The sequence below is a fragment of the Oryctolagus cuniculus genome, chromosome 7, assembly GCF_051225735.1.
Source record: "Oryctolagus cuniculus isolate XC-2025 breed Fujian yellow rabbit chromosome 7, ASM5122573v1, whole genome shotgun sequence".
NCBI lineage: Eukaryota > Metazoa > Chordata > Mammalia > Lagomorpha > Leporidae > Oryctolagus > Oryctolagus cuniculus.
Window position 1 is genome coordinate 162,132,807 of NC_142873.1, and position 18,236 is coordinate 162,151,042.

Sequence of the window (18,236 nt, forward strand, 5' to 3'; positions counted from 1 at the left end):
AGGCAGCTGTCCTGGGACAGGCTTGGGGACGGGGAAGGACAGGGCCCTGGGCCCTGGAGCTGCCCCTGAGAGTCCCGAGTGTGTCCGTGGCTGGGAGAGGCTGTGGGTGGGGACACCAGGGGCCAGGCTCTCCAGGGCCTCACGGTGGCCGCCCTCCCCGGGGCACCCTGTGTGTGCAGCTTGGTCTTTGCCCGTCTGGGCATTGATTGGCTCCCTCCTCCTCTGCTTCCCCTCGTGGGGGCTGGCAGGGGGCAGCTGTGGCCCCTGAGCTCGGGGGTGGCCGCCTGTCTGTGCTGGGTACCACCCGACCCTGCCTCTGCCTGGGGCCCCTCGTGCCCTGCCCCCCACTCACCTACCCTCTCACCCTCAGCCCCTGGGGCCCAGCAGTTCTGCTTCCTCCTCTCGACCCGGGCGGGCGGCCTGGGCATCAACCTGGCCACGGCGGACACTGTCATCATCTACGACTCGGACTGGAACCCGCACAATGACATCCAGGTCTGTGGCCCTCGGCTGCCCTTTCCCTGGGACTCCCACCCCCTCCACCCTGCTGGCTGGCGCCTGGGTGGTCTCAGCCCCAGGAAGGACCCTGGGCGGTGAGAGGCGGCCCAGCCATCTGCAGCTCTCTCATGTAGCAAGGAGGAAGCACCCCGAGGGGACACGGAGGCCAAGGCGTCAGCCTGGCGGCCGGGCCCACGTGCCGCGCTCCCCACGTGTGCTCAGGCGGCACGTGCGTGCCCAGGACGTCACAGGCATGACCCCCCGCCATGGGGGAGCCCAGCTGCTGACCCCCGGCCCCGCCCCGCCCCGCCCCGCGCAGGCCTTCAGCCGTGCCCACCGCATCGGGCAGAACAAGAAGGTGATGATCTACCGCTTCGTGACGCGGGCCTCGGTGGAGGAGCGCATCACGCAGGTGGCCAAGCGCAAGATGATGCTGACGCACCTGGTGGTGCGGCCCGGCCTGGGCTCCAAGTCGGGCTCCATGACCAAGCAGGAGCTGGACGACATCCTCAAGTTCGGCACCGAGGAGCTGTTCAAGGATGACGTGGAGGGTGGGCCTCGGTCCCGCGGCGTGGGGCGGGGGCGGGGAGGCTGGGGGCCCGCGGGGTCCGGAGGCCAGCAGGTGCGGCCTCCGAGCTCTGCCCAGCGCTGTTGTCTTCCCTGTAGGCATGATGTGTCAGGGCCAGAGGCCGGCCACGCCCGTCCCTGACGTCCAGTCCTCCAAGGGCGGGGCCCTGGCCGCCAGCGCCAAGAAAAAGCATGGGAGCACCCCCCCAGGTAGGGGGGCCCCTGAGCCCAGCCCCCGGCTCGTCCTCTGACCCCGTGGCTGCTCCGGGGGAGCGGGCGAGTGGGGCTGTGGGCACGGTGCCCCCTGTCTGGTCACGGCCCGGGCACTAGGCACCTGTCCACCGCACCGCACCCCGTCTGCCCCCAGGCGACAACAAGGACGTGGAGGACAGCAGCGTGATCCACTACGACGACGCGGCCATCTCCAAGCTGCTGGACCGGAACCAGGACGCCACCGACGACACGGAGCTGCAGAACATGAATGAGTACCTGAGCTCCTTCAAAGTGGCCCAGTACGTCGTGCGCGAGGAGGACGGCGTGGTAAGCCCCGCCCCTGGCCTCAGCCCCGCCCTCCCGCTGTGGGGCCCGCCCCTCCCAGAGGGAGGGCCTCATGGTAGGCACACTGGAGAGAGAGGGGTGGACGCGGTGCCAAGGGGGCTACAACCCCGTGGCCCAGCGCTGCCTTAGGTCATCCACGGTCATGCCCCGGGCCCCTGGCTGCAGCTTCCCCACGGCCTCCCAGCCGACCTTCCTGGAGTGGAGAGACCTGCCCCCCCCACCGCCCCTCCTGGGGTCTGGGTTCAGGTCCTCCCCAGCCCTTCAGGGGGCCCACAGCCGGCCTCGCTCACCCGCCCCCTTGTTCCAGAACACGCCCACTGAGTCATCTCCTTGCACCCCACACTTCCTGTGAGCTAGTGATGGGCCCTCTCCAGCCGCTAGGGCAGAGGCTGGGCCTGGTTCAACTCTGTAACCCAGGGGTTGCACAACGCCAGCGAATGGGGCAGAACCGGGGGCAATCAGGGAAGGCTCTGGAGGAGGCGGGCCTCGCGCTTGGTCTGACGCGTCCCGGGCCTCGCCCTGCCAAGTGCCTGTCCCTGTGTGCGCGCGGGCCCCCAGGAGGAGGTGGAGCGGGAGGTCATCAAGCAGGAGGAGAACGTGGACCCCGACTACTGGGAGAAGCTGCTGCGGCACCACTACGAGCAGCAGCAGGAGGACCTGGCCCGCAACCTGGGCAAGGGCAAGCGCATCCGCAAGCAGGTCAACTACAACGACGCCTCGCAGGAGGACCAGGGTGCGTGGGGGCGGGGCCGGGGCAGGGTGCGTGGGGGCTGGGCCGGGTGGGAGGACCAGGGTGCGTGGAGGCCGCATGGGGTTGGGCGGGAGGGCCAGGGTGCGTGGGGGCCAGGCGGGTGGGAAGACCAGGGTGCGTGGGGGCAGGGGCAGGGGCGGGAGGGCCAGGCAGGAGGACCAGGGTGCGTGGGGGCGGGGCCGGGGCAGGGTGCCTGGGGGCCGGGCCAGGTGGGAGGACCAGGGTTCGTGGTGGCAGGGGCAGAGGCGGGAGGACCAGGATGCGTGGGGGCCACATGGGGTTGGGCGGGAGGGCCAGGGTGTGTGGGGGCCGGGCCGGGTGGGAGGACCAGGGTGCGTGGGGGCAGGGGCAGGGGCAGGAAGGCCAGGGTGCGTGGGGGGCTGGGGGCTAGGGGGTGGGAGTAGGGCACAGGAGACGTCAGCCTAATGGTGCCTGTGGGGCTGTGGGCTGGGGGCCGGGGGGTGGGGTAGGGCACGAGGGTTGCAAGTCCAGCGGTGCGTGTGGGGCGGGGGGCCGGGGGCCGAGGGTGGGGTAGGGCAGGAGGCAGTGCCAGCCCGGTGTGTGACCCCGGCGGTGGCCGGGCCCTGCAGGCTGGGCCGGTGGTGGTTTGCGTGCTCGGTGGCCTCTGTCGTCGCCGTCCGTCGAGTGCGGCCCTGAGTGTGCGAGGGCGCGGGTGGGCTTCTGCTCACACAGCTCGCGCCTCCGCAGAGTGGCAGGATGAGCTCTCGGACAACCAGTCGGAGTACTCCATCGGCTCCGAGGACGAAGACGAGGACTTCGAGGAGAGGCCGGAGGGCCAGAGTGAGTGTCCGCGGGGGCGCTGCGGGGGTCTCTCTGGGGACGGCTGAGGGAGGCCGTGCTGGCAGGCGGGCCAGTGGGGGGGTGGCTCGGGCAGCCCTCGGTCCCCGGCTGAGGGAGGCCGTGCTGGGGCGGGGGGGGGGGGGCTCTGGCAGCCCTCGGTCCCCGGCTGAGGGCTGTGGCCGCTGCCCCCAGGTGGACGGCGGCAGTCCAGGAGGCAGCTCAAGAGCGACAGGGACAAGCCCCTGCCACCTCTGCTGGCTCGCGTCGGCGGCAACATCGAGGTGGGGCCTGCGCCCCGCTGCCCCCGGGAGCCGGAGGGCGGGCTGGGGGCTTGCCCGGGGCGGGGGCCATCGGCTAAGCAGGAGTCGGGGGTGGGGCAGACCTGCTCCCTGGATCCTGCCCCGGGTCAGGCCTTGTCCCGTGCCCCCGCCCGCATCTGATCCGGGCTCGCGCCCGCTCCCCGCCCCGCCCAGGTGCTGGGCTTCAACGCCCGGCAGCGCAAGGCCTTCCTGAACGCCATCATGCGCTGGGGCATGCCGCCGCAGGACGCCTTCAACTCCCACTGGCTGGTGCGCGACCTGCGGGGGAAGAGCGAGAAGGAGTTCAGGTAAAGAGGCTGTGGGCGGCCCCGGGGCGAGGCTGGGCGGCCCGAGGGGTCTCTAGTGGTCTCGACTGTGCTTCCGGCACCGGGTGGGGCCGAGTCGCACTGCCTGTGCCCAAAACCGGCCTGCGTGCGTGGGGCCGTCGGGGCGAGGGCAGTCCTAGGGGTGCCCACGCTGTCCTTTGCCGGGGCCCTGACCCAGCGGGCTGATGATCCCAGCCAGGGGTCCCCCGGGGGTCCTTGCTGGGCCCCCGTTCCCTGAGCCCCGGTCCCCCTACCCCCCAGAGCCTATGTGTCTCTGTTCATGCGGCACCTGTGTGAGCCGGGGGCTGACGGGGCGGAGACCTTCGCGGACGGCGTGCCCCGGGAGGGCCTCTCCAGGCAGCACGTGCTCACGCGCATTGGGGTCATGTCACTGGTTAGGAAGAAGGTGGGTGAGCAAGCCTCGGCCGGGCCCTGGGCCGCCCCTGGGGTCAGCGGTCAGAGGACAAGCGCCCGGCTCAGGTGGGGTGGAGGCCACACGCTGGGGCACAGGGCGGGGGACACACAGGGGCCAGCTGGGGAGGGCAGCGTGTGGCTTGGCCCGCCTTGGGCGATGCCGAGGCCCTCAGCACTGACCACACCGTCCCTGTGGCTGCCCGCCAGGTCCAGGAGTTCGAGCATGTCAACGGGAAGTACAGCACCCCTGATCTGGTCCCCGACGGGCCCGAGGGCAAGAAGCCCGCCGAGGTCGTCTCCTCCGACCCCAACACGCCAGTGCCCGCCAGCCCCGCACACCTCCCGCCGGCCCCGCTCGGCCTGCCAGGTCTGGCGCGTGGGGTACCCTGGGTCCCGGCAGGGCTGTGGGAACCCCAGTCCCTTCCCTTCCCCACAAAGGCCGGCCTCAGCCCTCAAGGCACCTGCGCCGAGGGAGAGCTGTTCGTTACAGCGCGCAGGTGCACGGCCACTGCTGCCCAGTGCCTCCTCGGGGCCGTGCTGCTGTGACCAGCGCTGGGTTCCCACCCACCCGGGCCAGCCCGCCGCCTCCCTCCCCGTGCATTTGCGCGGCCGGACGTCTCCCGTAGGTGCAGTCGGCAGCTGCATCCTTCTGTGTCGGGTCGGTCTCCCAGTGCTGCGTTCCGGGCTCGGCCCTGGTCCACCCTGCGAGGCTGGGTTTGCTTCCTCCTCCGTCCGCGGGTGGATTTGGGTTGTCTTTGTTCGCTGGCGATTCTGAATCGTGCGATGAAGACTCGCGCCTGTTGCGTGTGTGGTCGTATTCCCAGTTCTCTTGGGTACAGACCTGGGAATGGAATTTCTGGGCCCCGGGATCGCTGTTTGACCTTCTGAGGGGAGTCACTCGGTTGTGGCAGGCCTGGGTCAGAGTTCCAGCGTCTTCAGATTGCCATCGACACCTGGGCTTTTTATGAAAAGCATTTATTTTTATTTACTCAGAAGGCAGACAGAGAGAGAGAGAGGGAAAGAGAGAGAGAGATGTTCGTCCGCCGGTTCATTTCCCAGATGGCCACGACAGCGTGTCTGGGCCAGGTGGGAGCCAGGAGCCAGGAGCCAGGAGCTCCGCCGGGTCTCCCTCGTAGGAGGCATCCTCTGGTGCCTTCCCAGCACGTTAGCAGGGAGCTGGGTCGGAAGCAGAGCAGCCAGCGCTGGCTATGGGTTGCTGATGTCTTGGGCGGTGGCTTGACCGGCTGCACAGCGCGCCGGGCCTGCTCCCTGCTGTGCATCCCGGCGTCCTGGTGGCCGTGCCGCGTGCTTGGGCTTCGTTTCCCTGTGCTGTGGGTACCGAGCAGCTTCTTGCGTGCCTCTCTGCTGTTTGTGTGTCTCCTTGGACGCAGTCTCCAGACCCTTTGCCCGTTTTTAATCAGATTATTCGTCTCCAGGTATTTAGTTGGACAGAGCATCTTCCCTCAGTCGGGCCCCCAGGCCCGGGGCAGACACACCTATGCCCAGGCCACAGGGGAGGCCCGGGAGGCCGTCCTGGCCCTCGGCACCAGCGCGCCCTTTGGAAGCGGTCCCGGCTGGGCCCTGAACTCCGTGTGCGACCTCGGGCAATCCCTTGGCCCCGTGGCTTCCCATCTGCGACGTGGGCTGTCGTGGTGCCCACCTCCCAGGGCTTCCTGGAGCCCCAAGCTTTGCCCAGTGTGACCAGAGCCAGGGCTCAGGCCGCTCACCAGCCCCGTGGGGGAACCCCTGAGCCGGGCTGGCCCGGGACCCCTGACGTACCTGGGGCTCCTGCCCATTGCCACCGGGCTTCCTGAGGGCCAAACCCTCCCTCTCCTGGGCAGCCCAACCCCACCTCCTGCCCTGCCCCTCTCCCCTCCTGAGCCCACCTGTCTGACGGCTTTCCCGGATCCTTCAGACAAAGTGGAAGCCCCGCTGGGCTACGTGGACGAGAAGGAGCTGGGGGTGCAGAAGCCAAAGAAGCCCCTGGAAGCCCAGGTACGGAGGTGCTGGGGCCGGAGCTGTGCGCGGGCGAGGCGCAGCTGGGGCTGGGGGCCTGCTCATCCCGGTCTGTGTCCCAGGCTTCGTGGACAAGGGTGGGAGGCCGGGGCGTGGGGTCCCCAGCCCATTCCCGGGCGGGCCCTGGTCCTGCAGCTCCCCAGCCTGCCCTCCCTAGGCCCTGCCAACTGCCCTGGACAGAGCGGAGAGCGAGGACAAGCACGAGAGCTCGGACAGCAAGGAGAGAGCCCGGGAGGAGCGGCCAGAGGAGACGGAGAAGGCCCAGCCCTCCCCGGAGCAGCCGCCCAAAGGTAGGGCCTTCCCCAGGCCTGCGCCCTCACGCTGGAATCCAGGAGCTGCTTCTAGTTCCCCCGTGTGGGTGCAGGGGCCCAAGGACTTGGGCCATCCTCCACTGCTCTCCCAGGCCACAGCAGAGAGCTGGATTGGGAGAGGAGCAGCCGGGACACGAACCGGCGTCCACATGGGATGCCGGCGCCTCAGGCCAGGCCTTAACCCGGGTTAAGATAGGGCTCCTGCTCTGCTGCCGACCAGGTGCCGCCGGTGTAGTTCTTGCTCTTTGCAGGAAGTCCTTCTTCCCTTAGAGTTCCAGCACTGAAAGACTGACTTTCAGGTATGACCGCTGTCTTTGGTGGTGACGAAACTTGAACGGTGATTTTGTTTATTCTGCAGACTGACTCCCTGTAAAGTGCTTAAAAATTCTTTGTTGATTTATTTGAGAGATGCAGAGAGAGAGAGAGAGAGACAGAGAGAGACAGAGATCTCCCATCCTCTGGTTCACTCCCCAGATGCCCACCACAGCCAGGGCTGGGCCAGGCTGCCGCCGGAGCCCGGACTCCATCCTGGTCTCCCACACGGGTGGCAGAGGCCCGAGCCCCGAGCCCTCTCTGCTGCCCCCAGGTCTCCATGGTCTCCACGGCAGGAGGACTCCTCTTTCCCAGAGCCCACCACGCTTGGGGGGTGTGAGCGCAATTCTAAACCCTCCCGGCGCGAGGCCACCTCTGTCCTCTGTGTGCTGAGCCAGGAGCCCCCGGTCCCTCCAAGCCTCTTCCTGGTGTCCCACAGCCGCTGCCTGGGCCCACGCCACGGCAGCTGGTGCTTGGCCGACTTTATGTCCCCTTCGTTCCTTTACAATGTCCTGGTTTGCCTGTGAGCACCCTTGGGTGCCTTCTGGGTGCGTTGCACCTTGCCCAGCACGGCTGGGTGCTGTAGGTGGTTCCAATCCATGACGGCTGGCGAGGTTGCTGGCATCGCCAGTCCTTGTCCTTGCAGTGGGGGATGGGCCACTGCCCGAGGGGCCTGGGGGAGGGGTTTGCCCCGCCCCCGCCCCCAGAGGCGCTTTCTTTGATGGCACCTGTCGCGTGACTGGTGGGGTTCCTTGTGCGGGCGGCCAGCGGCCGCCCAGGACCCTCTGCCTTCCCACACCCGCCCCCTTCCGTCTCACAGAGGAAGTGCTTCCTGACCAGGAGAAGGCCCTGGACAGGCTGGAGCTAAGCCTGGGTCACAGCAGAGGGGACAGCAGCGACTTCAGGCCAGGTTTGACACTTTTCCGCGCTCCGCCTCGCCTCGCTTGGTCCCTGACGGGCCACCTGCACCTGTGCCCTGTCGGCCCCACGCCCTGATTGTAGCTGCAGGTGGGAGCCTGGACGCCAGCCCTCGGAGCTCGGTGACTCCCACCCTCTAGGGGACGGATTCCCCGCCCACTTTTCCTCCGGCCGCAGCCACCGGGAGCGGGCGGAGAGCTGGCCTGGAGGGTTTGGGGGTCAGCCGGAAGCTTCGCATGCCTCTAGGCTCTAGAATGTTCTGCAACATCTGCCTTCTGCCCAGACTTTGAGGAGCTCTGTCGTCCCTGGACACGGGTCCTGCCCTGCCCCCAGCTGCCCTCCCTGTGGTGGGGGCAGGGCACGTGGGCCTGGAGCCAGGAGGGCGGGGGGCTGTGGGTGTGCCAGAGTCCTGCTCCACGGGAGCTCCGTGTGCTTCCCGCGGGCCTTTGGGTCCCCAGCGCTTGGCAGACAGAGGCCCCCGGGCAGTGCCTTCTGGGCGGAGGCTTGGATGGGCCCTGTGCCCCCACAGATAGCACCAAGGCTGAGGAGAAGGAGCCCAGCGAAACGCAGCAAAACGGGGACAGAGAGGACGACGAGGAGGGCAAGAAGGAGGACAAGAGTGGGAAGTTCAAGTTCATGTTCAACATTGCGGACGGCGGCTTCACGGGTACGGGGCGGGGCTGTGGGTGTCCCGGGAGGCTGGGCAGGGGTTATTTTATACTAGAGCGTGAGTGGTTGATGGGAGTCTGCTGGAACAGGGAACCTCTGAGGGGGTGGCCATGGCGGGCAGCGAGGCAGAGGGGAGAGCCGGGGGGCGCCACTCCTTCCGCTCACTCGGCCCCCTCCCCAGAGCTGCACACGCTGTGGCAGAACGAGGAGCGCGCCGCCGTGTCTTCGGGGAAACCCTACGATATCTGGCACCGGCGCCATGACTACTGGCTGCTGGCCGGCATCGTGACGTATCCTTGGCCCGTGCCGTTCTCGCTGGACCTTGGGGGGAGCCCCCCGCCTCCTCTTGCAGCTCCTGGGGGGTGCAGAGGGACCACGCCCCCGCGTCTGTTGTCCCCTTGTCGCTTCTCTGGGTGGCTCCCTTATAAGGACACTCTGGTCCACTGTGTCCAATGGGTCACGCTCATGGGTTAGGGCTTGAACGTGTCCATCCCGGGGACGGGGGTGACAGTGGTGCTGGGGGGGCCCTGCCAGCGTCTGCTGGCCCAGCGTGCCCGCCTGGCCGCCGAGGGTGGACTTGCCTGGGCGCGCAGAGCCCTGAAGCCGGCCCTGGGGTCCCCAGTCTGCTCCAGCCACCACGTTTGCCCTTGACCACGCCCCGCCCAGGCACGGCTACGCCCGTTGGCAAGACATCCAGAATGACCCCCGGTACATGATCCTCAACGAGCCCTTCAAGTCCGAGGTCCACAAGGGCAACTACCTGGAGATGAAGAACAAGTTCCTGGCCCGCAGGTTCAAGGTCAGCCCTCGTGGGTGCCGGAGGCGGGGGTGGGGCGGGCAGCGGGAGCTCCCGGAGGACCTGGGGCAGAAGAGTTGGCAGCGACCCCTCCACTTACGCCAGGGCCTGGACACCACCAGGAGCCAGTCGGTCAGTCACCAGACGCTCGCTCTGGGCCGGGCCGTGCTGGGTGTCCCCATCCTGGGGTCACGGGGTGCAGAGGACCCAGCCCGGGGAAACCTGCGGGAGAGATGGAAGCTGGGGGGCCTGTCCTCCCCCCGCCCCTCTGCTGGTGGAGGCGGGGCAGTGGCTGCCCGGGCCGCCCACGCGCACCCCCACCCCCGCAGCTGCTGGAGCAGGCACTGGTCATCGAGGAGCAGCTCAGGAGGGCCGCGTACCTCAACATGACCCAGGACCCCAACCACCCCGCCATGGCCCTCAACGCCCGCCTGGCCGAGGTGGAGTGCCTTGCCGAGAGCCACCAGCACCTGTCCAAGGAGTCCCTGGCCGGGAACAAGCCTGCCAACGCCGTCCTGCACAAGGGTGCGTGACTGGGCACATGCCGTCCTGGGAGACTGAGGCAGGCCTGGTGCAAGGCTAGGTGGCGCAGTGACACTGGGTGGGGAGACCAGTGCTGTCTCTGGGAACCCCCCTCCAGCCGCAGTGGTGGGCTGGGCCGGGGACCTCCCGGTGGTGGTGGGGGGTGGGCTCTGAGGAGGGAGGCCTAGTGTTGGGTCAGAGCTTCTGCCAGCCCCGAGGGGCCCCTGGAGGAGTGCTTGGGAGAACCTTGCTGTCTGCTGCTCTGTGGAGCGCCCCCTGGTGTCTGCTTCTGGGAGTGCGGCGAAGCCCCCTGCCCCGCCCTGCAGCCCTCTGTCCTCCTACCCCACAGCCTTTATTTTTGTAAACTAAGTTCCCTCGATGAAACTTGAAATATTTATTTGAGAGGCAGATAGGAGGGGAGAGCGAGCGAGCGCGTGCGAGTGAGCCTGGCCCCGAGCTGGAGGCTGGGACAGCAGCCCGGGTCTCCCAGTCGGGGCCGTCAGGGCTGCCTCGCGGGGTCTGCCGTGGCGGGCGCGGCGCGGGCACCCGGCGGCCGGGCTGAAGGCCCCGCCCGCCCCGCAGTCCTGAACCAGCTGGAGGAGCTGCTGAGTGACATGAAGGCGGACGTGACGCGCCTGCCCTCCATGCTGTCCCGCATCCCGCCGGTGGCCGCCCGCCTGCAGATGTCGGAGCGCAGCATCCTGAGCCGCCTGACCAACCGGGCCGGGGACCCCACCATCCAGCAGGTCAGGTCCTGCGGTGCGCCCTGGGCCCCGGACCGCCGCCCTGGGGGGCACTTCCTGGGGGGCGGGGCGGGGTCAGCGCCTGTCAACCTGCATCCTTGCCCCCAGGGTGCCTTCGGCTCCTCCCAGATGTACAACAACAACTTTGGGCCCAACTTCCGGGGCCCTGGACCGGGAGGGATTGTCAACTACAACCAGATGCCCCTGGGGCCCTATGTGACCGGTAGGTGCCCGTCCACTCCCGGGCAGCATGCACCGCGGGGCCCGCCGGCCCGGCCTGCCCGCTGCCCCGCCGCCAGGCCAGCCGCCCCCTCTCTCTCCCGACAGATATCTAGCCGTCCCCGCGACTCCCCTCTGTTGCCGCACTCCTTCCCAGCCGAGGTGAGGCTGCCGCTGCGTGCACCGCCGTCCTGCCTGGCAGGTCTTGTCCCCACGCCCGAGTCACGCCCCGGAGCCTTGGAGCTGCCACTGCCCCGGAGCCGCTGGACTGGAGCCCCCCCCAGAGACGTGGGGTGTGCCCAGGCTGGAGCCCTGTCCAGCCTCCACTGCCCTGCCCATCTTGCCCACCCCTCCCCAGGAGGTGGCTGAGGGTTTCCGGGGTGTCGCTGGCTGGGAGGACCTGCCCAGTCCCCATGAGCACGGTTGTTGGGGGTGGGTGCAGGTGCCCGAGGGGCTTCCAAGCTGGCTGCCCCATGGGTGCCTCTTCCTGGGGTGCTGGTGGGCATTCGGGTGGGCGACAGTGGGGTGGCTGTCACCGGGAGCCTGTGCACCCTGAGTGCCGGCGTGGGCCCCCCCCCGTCTGCCTCCTGCAGCCAGGCCTGCTGGGCCCCCCCCCGACCCCCACGGGAGAGAAAAGCTACTGCCTTTTTAGGAGCCCGGGCCACCTTGGGACCAAAAGGGGAGCCGAGCAAGGCCGGCACACGGATGGGACCCAGCCTGGCGGGGCCAGAGCCCAGAAGTGCCACCTCGTCTTGACTCAAGTGTTCTTCCACGCCACGCCACGCCACAGCCACAGCCACGCTGGACGCGCCCCTCGGCCACCTTTTCCGGGTCGGCTTCCTAGAGATTTCGTTTATTTGTCCGTCTTCTGCACTTTCCTATTGAAGACTGGAACGCGTTTGTCTTGGTCCAAAGTTGGGTGACGTAGGTGGCGTCCAGCAGATGCCGACCACAGCACGCACAGCTCCTGTCAGTGGGCTCCGGACCCCCGGGGAAGCTCCCTGGGGGCCCCCCGGGGCCGCCTGCGGACTCAGCCCAGCTGGGGAGGGGGCAGCCCTCAGTGTGCCCCCCTCCCCGTCCTGCCTGCTTCTCGTGCTTCTGCCCGGGGTCCAGGCAGGTCAGGTCCTGGCACGGCTTGAGCCCACCTGGTATGTGCCGTGTCTTTGGGGGGGGCTCTTTGGTCAGCAGGTGTCCCTGGCCCAGTTGGAGGCCCCGGGCGTGTGCTCCTGCGGAGGCGGGAGCCTGCCGCGGCTTAGAGCCCTGCAGGAAGGGGTTTGGGCCTTGCAGTGGGCTGGAGGTGTGGTGATGGGCGGGCGATAGCTCCGAGGTGGCTCTGGGGTGGCCCGGGGGAGCCTGGCCGGCCCTGTGCCCTGGGAGGCCTGCCCTCCCCTCTGGGTTCAGACCTCCCTGGGCGCTGTCTCCTGGGCTGCTACACACCCCTGCCCCCTTTTCCCTGGAGAGGCCCTGGTCCCGGCACTTGGCTGCCTTTGCCGAGTTCTCTGGGAGAGAGGGTTGCGCTCCGCTTGGGGCAGGGGGCTGTACCTGGGGCCACTGCAGACCCCACCCAGCCAAAGCCCCCGGCACTTCCTGCTTTGTTTGCTGCTGTGAGCACCCCGGAGTCGGGGACCATCTTCCCGTCCCTGCTGCTAAATTTCTCTCCTCCCCCTCCCGCCCCGCCCCGCCCCAGCCCTGTGCACCGGGAACCGTGTGCACCAGGTGGGGCAGGGAGCGAGGACCCTGGGCGTGGCTGGGGCGGAGCCTCTCTCCAGCCTTGTCTGTGGGTACAGTATGGGGGGCAGGCTGGGCCTGGGGGCCCGGGCGGGGGAAGAGGTGTGCAGGACACAGGTGGCTGGACCGGGCAGGACTCACTGGCTGGTCTTGTGGGCACCCGGGCAACTGCCCGGCCCTCCTGGAGCCCCAGACGGCCCTGTGTGTGCTGTGCTTTCTCTGAACCCCGGAGGGCCGGATCCCTCGAAGCCCCTTCCACCCGGGCTCCGCACGCAGCCTCCACGGCCCTGACATGGTGGCGGGCCCTGGAGGTGGAGGGGCTGCACCCGTCACGGAGCCTGCCCCTGCCCCACGTGGGGTTGGGGGTCACCCCAGGCCCGTGGGGTTCATCCGGCACCACCCCCGTGGTGTGTTGTGTTTGCCTGGTCAGTGCCACGCCAGGGTGACCACGGTGCGTGCATCCCCCAGCCCGGCTTGGCACGCTCTGCTCCCCACAAGCTGGCCATCAGCCCGGGGCTGTCCCGGTTGGAAGCAGTGCCCGCCCTCACTGCAGGTGGGCAGGAGCCTGTGTCTCCCCGCCTCCAACCCAAGGCCCCTGCTCTTCCCCTGAAGCTGGCTGCCCCTCCCTCCCTTTCCAGCCTCTCGGCTGGAGGCGCCCCCTGCTGGCCAGACCCCAGCACCTTCAAGGCTGGCGGGCTGGGTAGCGGGATTCTGGTTGACTGGGTGTGGAGACAGGCTCTGTCTGAGGGTGTTTTCTTCTTGGTTTCTCAGTTATCTGCTGCCAGCAGCAGGGGCGGGGCGGGGCTGGGGTCTGTGACTGGGCGTCTTCTGTGGGGTCTGGAAGCAGGTCCTCTGACTCCCCGGGTGCCGGCCGTGTCATTTGGGTTTATCCTGTTGCTGTTTAAGCCAGGGCCGTGTGGGGCCTTGGCCAAAGGTCTCAAAGGCTCTCGGGGGACAGGGGTTTGGCTGGGAAGCCCCTCACATGCACCTGCCAAGAAGCGGGTGTGTCTCCTGGAGCCCAGTGGGCTGCACGTGTGGCTGCTCCCAGAGGTGGGCCTGGGCTCCTGCCCGCGTCACCAAGAACCCCTGCCTGTTAGGGCTTCCTTCCCGGGTGGCCCCGCCTACACCAGGGGTTGACCAAGGCTTGGCCCTATTTTGCTTTGGGGACCTGTGGGGGCTGTAGGGGGGCCTTGGGGACCTGGGGGCCAGCAGACCCTGCAAAGTGGGCAAGTGTCGGTCCCGTGGAGCTTTGGGTGTGGTGGGCAGGGAGGGGGCTCCGCTGGGGGAGGCTGACAGGCCCCGTCTGCCCTCACCGTCCTTGGTGGCCTGGCCAGGGCCCGGGTGGACGCTGCCCCCAGGGCTCTCCTGTGCAGGGCACAACAGCGGTGGAGGAGGCCCCCCTGTCCCTCCCCCCACCCCCCGACGTCTGGGAAGTTTACAGGTTGTGGCACGGATCAGCCCAAAGTCACTGGCGGTGTTGTGTTTATGGTTTTTTTTCTCCTTAATTTTCAGATTTTTTTTTAAACAAAGTATTTTTTTAGGTGCGATAACCCAGGAAGGGCCCATTGGGTGTGTGTGTGTGTCCTGAAACCGCTGCTACCACTCCTCGCTGGCCCACGCGCTGACGGAGGGGGCGGGGCCTGTGTGCGGCGGGAGCAGACCCCGCCCCGCCCCAGGCCGGCGAGGGGAGGGGGCCTGGGCCGGGGCGCTCTGGGCGGGGTCCCCGCAGGAGCAGGGCGGAGCTATGGAAGCGGAGCTCCCCGGAGTCGTGACCCGGAGACTACAGCCGACACAATCACCTTTCGTTTGTACTCTGTGTGTATGTTTTGGTTTTCTGTGTTTTAATAAATCCTTTGGGAAAGGATTGACTCCGTGGTCTTCCGAGCGCCTCGCCGGCTAGGAGTGGGGACAGGGGTGGAGATGTCACTGCCTTGCACCTGGGAGGTTCCCCGGGGGGAGGAGCTGGGGTGGTGCCCCTCCCTCATGCACCCCCAATGTGACAGCGCGTGGTGTCCCCCAGACCTTAACACCTGTCACCATGGGAACAGCAGCTGGCGGGGTCCCCCGAGGGTACAGCAGGGGAGGTGGCCCCGTCCCCTGTGGGCCCTGGGAGGGGCGGGGGCACGTCTGACCACCCAGTGCCGCCTGCTCATGCCCTTTCCCTCCAACCTGCTCCTGGCCATGGGGATCGGGAGCCCCAGTCCTCGGGTCCCCGTGGGTGGGGGTCTTGTCCTCTGCACGCTGTCCCCGGGAGCAGTGCTGACCCCAGGAAATGAAAACAGCGGAAGCGAGAGAGCAACGGGCTTGGGTTTATTGTGTCATTCCGCCGGCGCGGCGCGGCGCGGCGTCTCCGTCTGAGTCTCGCGTGGAAGCTCGAGGCGTCTGGAGGTCTCTGCCTAGTGGGGGTGCAGTGAGCTGGGGGCCGCAGTCGTTAAAAAAGGGGGCAGAGAGCACATTAGTCACACGGCTGGATGAGGACGGGGGAGGGCGCCCGCCCTTCCTCGGGACCTTGGACCTGACCAAGGGGTCGGGATGAGCAATGGTGGGGGCTCTGCGTGGCAGCAGGGTGGGAGACTGCCTCGCCGCCTGCCCGGCCGCCTCCTACGTGGAGCACCCCTGGAGGGGGACTGGCCGGGGCACGCTGGGCTGCGAGGTGAGGGCCACAGGGTGGCTGTGAGGGGAGACCTGGCGTCCCAGGCCCGTGTCCGGCCCTTGGAGAACTGGAGCCGGCTCCTGCCTTTCTGGCTCATCTGTCCTTGGTCCGGTCCCTCCTGGGCCCACTCAGTCCCTCCCCAGCCACCCTGCTGTGAGGTCGGGGGGAGCAGCGCCCCAGCCATGGAGGACGTGGAAGAGAGAGGCGTGTGCAAGTGCCGGCCTGGTGGCTGCCCGGGTGCCTAGACCATGGCTGTGGCTTTCCAGGGGCCCACACGCATCCAACGGGAACTCAGCTTTGCTGGGCGTGGCCCTGGGGGAGCCCCGGCCTCGACCCAGGCACCACCGCATTCCCTGGTCCATCTCCCAATGGGCGGCACCAGGGGCTGGCAGTGTGGAGGCCCAGCCATGCTCCCTGCCAGCGGGGGTGGGCCTTGTGGCCCTTCGAGCCTGCCTGTCCACCACACCACAGGCTGGGCCTCCACTGGGAGGGATGCTGCCCCTCCCCACACCCCCAGGTGGCTTCCAGCGATGCTTGTCACAGGTCTCGGTGGAGACCCGGGGCCTGGTCCATGGGGAGGGGTGAGGGGTCCAGGCTCCCGGATGGGCCCCCAGGTGGAAGGAGTGGAGGAAGCCACGTCCCCCTACCCCTCTCTTCCCCTGCCTCCCCCATCTTTATGGCTTCCGGATGGCCAAGTTCCCAGGCCCCAGTCAGGGCCGGGGCCAGGCAGCAAGCCCAGGGAGGGGCCTTCTCAGAACAGCAGCTTCTACTAAGGGCCAAGCAGGAGCAGGTGTGCCTGGCCCGGGGTGTGCCGTGAGGGCAGCAGCAGGTGTGCCTGGCCCGGGGGTGTGCTGTGAGGGCAGGAGCAGGTGTGCCTGGCCTGGGGGTGTGCCGTGAGGGCCGGAGCAGGTGTGCCTGGCCCGGGGGTGTGCCGTGAGGGCTGGAGGCACAGCTAGCTTAGGGTGCGGCAAATGCTGGGACGACTCGGGACCTCAGGGCTGGGCAAGTCTGCAGGCTTCCTGGCACCACCGTCCCAGCTCCGGTGCACACTCTGCCCTTCCTGCCCCCACCCCGCTCCTGTCTAGGCTGGGGTGCAGGTGTGTCCAGGGGGTGACCAGCACCGGCATCTCTCCAGGGAGACTCCCTGGGCCTTTCCCTACACTGTGGGGCTGCTGCTGGGGGTACAGCAGCATGGAGGACCCCAGGGCCCCTCCCTTACGAGAGGTCCTCCCTGGAGCCCACGCCCAGCACCCCGGCGCACAGTAGAGCCCGGGGTAGGGGGTGTGCGGAGGGTGGTCGCCAACCACGAGCAACTCGGCCTTGTGCGCGTGGGGGCCCTGCCTTCTGCCACTTCCCACCATGTGGTCAGCAGCCTCAGGCCAGCGAAGACTGCCCGGCCTCAGGGCCTTTGGGGGCCCACTCCACCAGGCCCTGCTAAGGGATCTGAGGACCCTCCCAAGCACGCGGGGTCTCCGTGGGTGTGTGGGGAGACGGAGAGAGACGATGTGGCCCTGGGCTGGAAACCAGAGCCCCACACGTGTTGTGGTTCCTGTGCTGCAAGCCAATCACCCTGGGGTCCCTGGCCCCTGCCAGCAAGGGTGGGGTGGGGGCCGAGGGCCGGCTCTATGTGGAGCTGCTAGCGGCAGGGAAGGAGGGGGGAATCTGAGGTCAGGCCCAGCGGAAAGCACCAGGAGCCCTTGGAAAGTGAGGGGTTGTGTGGCCCTGCCCTGCCCCCACGGCCAGGACCCTGGCAGACGCGGCCCCAGGAAGCGCCAGACCCCTGTTTCCAGGTGGGGGCTCTCGGCAGAGGAGAGGCCAGCCTTGCCTGCCCCGAGGACCCCGGCAGGTCTTGGCCTGGCCATGACTTGGGGCGTGTCCGTGAGGGCTGTGGCTGGGAGAGAACTGGGTGGCTTATTCTCAGAGGATGAGCAGAGACGCCAGGTGTGGGTGGGCGCCCTGGACGCCCGCGGATCGGCTGTCTCCCGGCACCGGCCCCACGCGGGCTGGCGGAGCGGTGGTGGTGTCTGCGGTGACTCTGGAGAGTGGTTCCTGATGACGACGTGGCGTGGTGTTTTCTCCGGATGCAAACCACACTCTGCACTTGGCTTCAGGACAGCGTAAGCGAGTGGACAGAGACTAGGAGGGGCACGGACACTGTCCAGCAGGCGGGCGGGCGCCACTTAGGACCTGTAGTCCTTTTTGCTGTAGGGTTTATTGCCCAAAATACTATCGATCTCGTGGATGATGGAAGAGGACAGTTTTGGGAGGACCTGCACGCAAACAGAAAGGCTCTCAGAACCCGCCCCCAGGACCCAGCGGGCAGCTCTTCCCGGCATCCCGCTGGCCTGGCTGGGCTCCACCCTGTCACACCCTGGCCCCACTGGAAGCAGACAGAGTCCACATGGCTTCCTTGTTTCAAAGGTTTGGGGCAGACAGGAAGCACATGTGGGGTTCTATTCTCCCCTTCAAACTCCAGGCAGCTGTAGAACCTTCCAGAAGGGTGGTGATGGTGGCACAACATGCAGATTCCAGGGCCTGACTTCCAACTGCCCTTTCCCAGCTGTCCCCGCCTCAACAGCTGGCAACACCAGCCTTCCAGGTGACAACCCCGGGCCATCGTCAGATGCTTGCTCTCACCCCCCAGTCCCACAGCCCCCCCCCAAGCACCCAGGATCCACCCATGGCTCCCCCCCGGCTCCCCCAGGGGCGATATCACTTCCAACCAGGCCTCTCTTCCCCCAGCCTCCCCACTGAGCTGCCAGAGAGAAGGACCCCTTCAGAAGCCCCGCGGGAGCTGCCCCTCTGCCGCCCAGTCCCGCCGGGCTGCGGCTCACTCAGAAGCAAGACCCCCGGCCTGGGGGCAGGGCAGGCGCTGTCTCACGGGACCTGCCCCACTGCCCTGCTGGGCCTCTAACGCCACTGTCCGTCCTGCCTGGAAGCTTCCGCCTGAGCATTTGCAGGGCTCACTCCGCACCTGTTCAGCACAAGCCCACCCTGCAGCCCCCTCAGAACCGGGGCCTATGGTGCCGCCTCCTCTTGGCCCCAGCGCCCCTAGGGTGCCCCCGCTTTTCCCTCAGAGCCCTCACGCCTTCTCACACCTAATTTCTTGCATTTAGCGCTTATCTCTGCTGGTGC

At 68.0% G+C, this 18,236-nt stretch overlaps 2 protein-coding genes across 10 annotated transcripts in view; one reads left to right on the forward strand and one right to left on the reverse strand.

The window, feature by feature from the left end:
- CHD5 (chromodomain helicase DNA binding protein 5) overlaps positions 1-14,907 on the forward strand; it is a 53,720-nt gene extending 38,813 nt beyond the window's left edge. Inside the window, exons 22-42 of one of the 5 annotated variants that reach the window (XM_070079383.2) lie at positions 371-495; positions 818-1,049; positions 1,165-1,275; positions 1,433-1,605; positions 2,182-2,356; positions 3,068-3,175; positions 3,368-3,456; positions 3,649-3,782; positions 4,062-4,206; positions 4,422-4,581; positions 6,130-6,209; positions 6,388-6,520; positions 7,674-7,763; positions 8,301-8,438; positions 8,622-8,730; positions 9,107-9,239; positions 9,566-9,761; positions 10,341-10,504; positions 10,610-10,724; positions 10,829-10,882; positions 11,373-11,467. In XM_070079383.2, coding sequence (XP_069935484.1) covers positions 371-495; positions 818-1,049; positions 1,165-1,275; positions 1,433-1,605; positions 2,182-2,356; positions 3,068-3,175; positions 3,368-3,456; positions 3,649-3,782; positions 4,062-4,206; positions 4,422-4,581; positions 6,130-6,209; positions 6,388-6,520; positions 7,674-7,763; positions 8,301-8,438; positions 8,622-8,730; positions 9,107-9,239; positions 9,566-9,761; positions 10,341-10,504; positions 10,610-10,724; positions 10,829-10,836 — 2,618 coding nt within the window. In that variant the 3' untranslated portion in view covers positions 10,837-10,882; positions 11,373-11,467. Of the gene's footprint in view, positions 1-370; positions 496-817; positions 1,050-1,164; positions 1,276-1,432; positions 1,606-2,181; positions 2,357-3,067; positions 3,176-3,367; positions 3,457-3,648; positions 3,783-4,061; positions 4,207-4,421; positions 4,582-6,129; positions 6,210-6,387; positions 6,521-7,673; positions 7,764-8,300; positions 8,439-8,621; positions 8,731-9,106; positions 9,240-9,565; positions 9,762-10,340; positions 10,505-10,609; positions 10,725-10,828; positions 11,353-11,372 lie in introns of those variants that run through there. The other 4 variants (XM_070079384.2, XM_070079380.2, XM_089301555.1 and 1 more) reach the window with 4 other exon arrangements.
- Positions 14,738-18,236, reverse strand: part of KCNAB2 (potassium voltage-gated channel subfamily A regulatory beta subunit 2) — an 82,816-nt gene continuing 79,317 nt past the window's right edge. For 3 of the 5 annotated variants that reach the window (XM_051841108.3, XM_051841107.3, XM_089336681.1), the window contains one exon: positions 14,738-17,371. In XM_051841108.3, the coding sequence (XP_051697068.1) occupies positions 17,282-17,371 (90 nt within the window). In that variant the 3' untranslated portion in view covers positions 14,738-17,281. The remainder of the gene's footprint in view (positions 17,372-18,236) is intronic. The other 2 variants (NM_001171058.1, NM_001171057.1) reach the window with 1 other exon arrangement.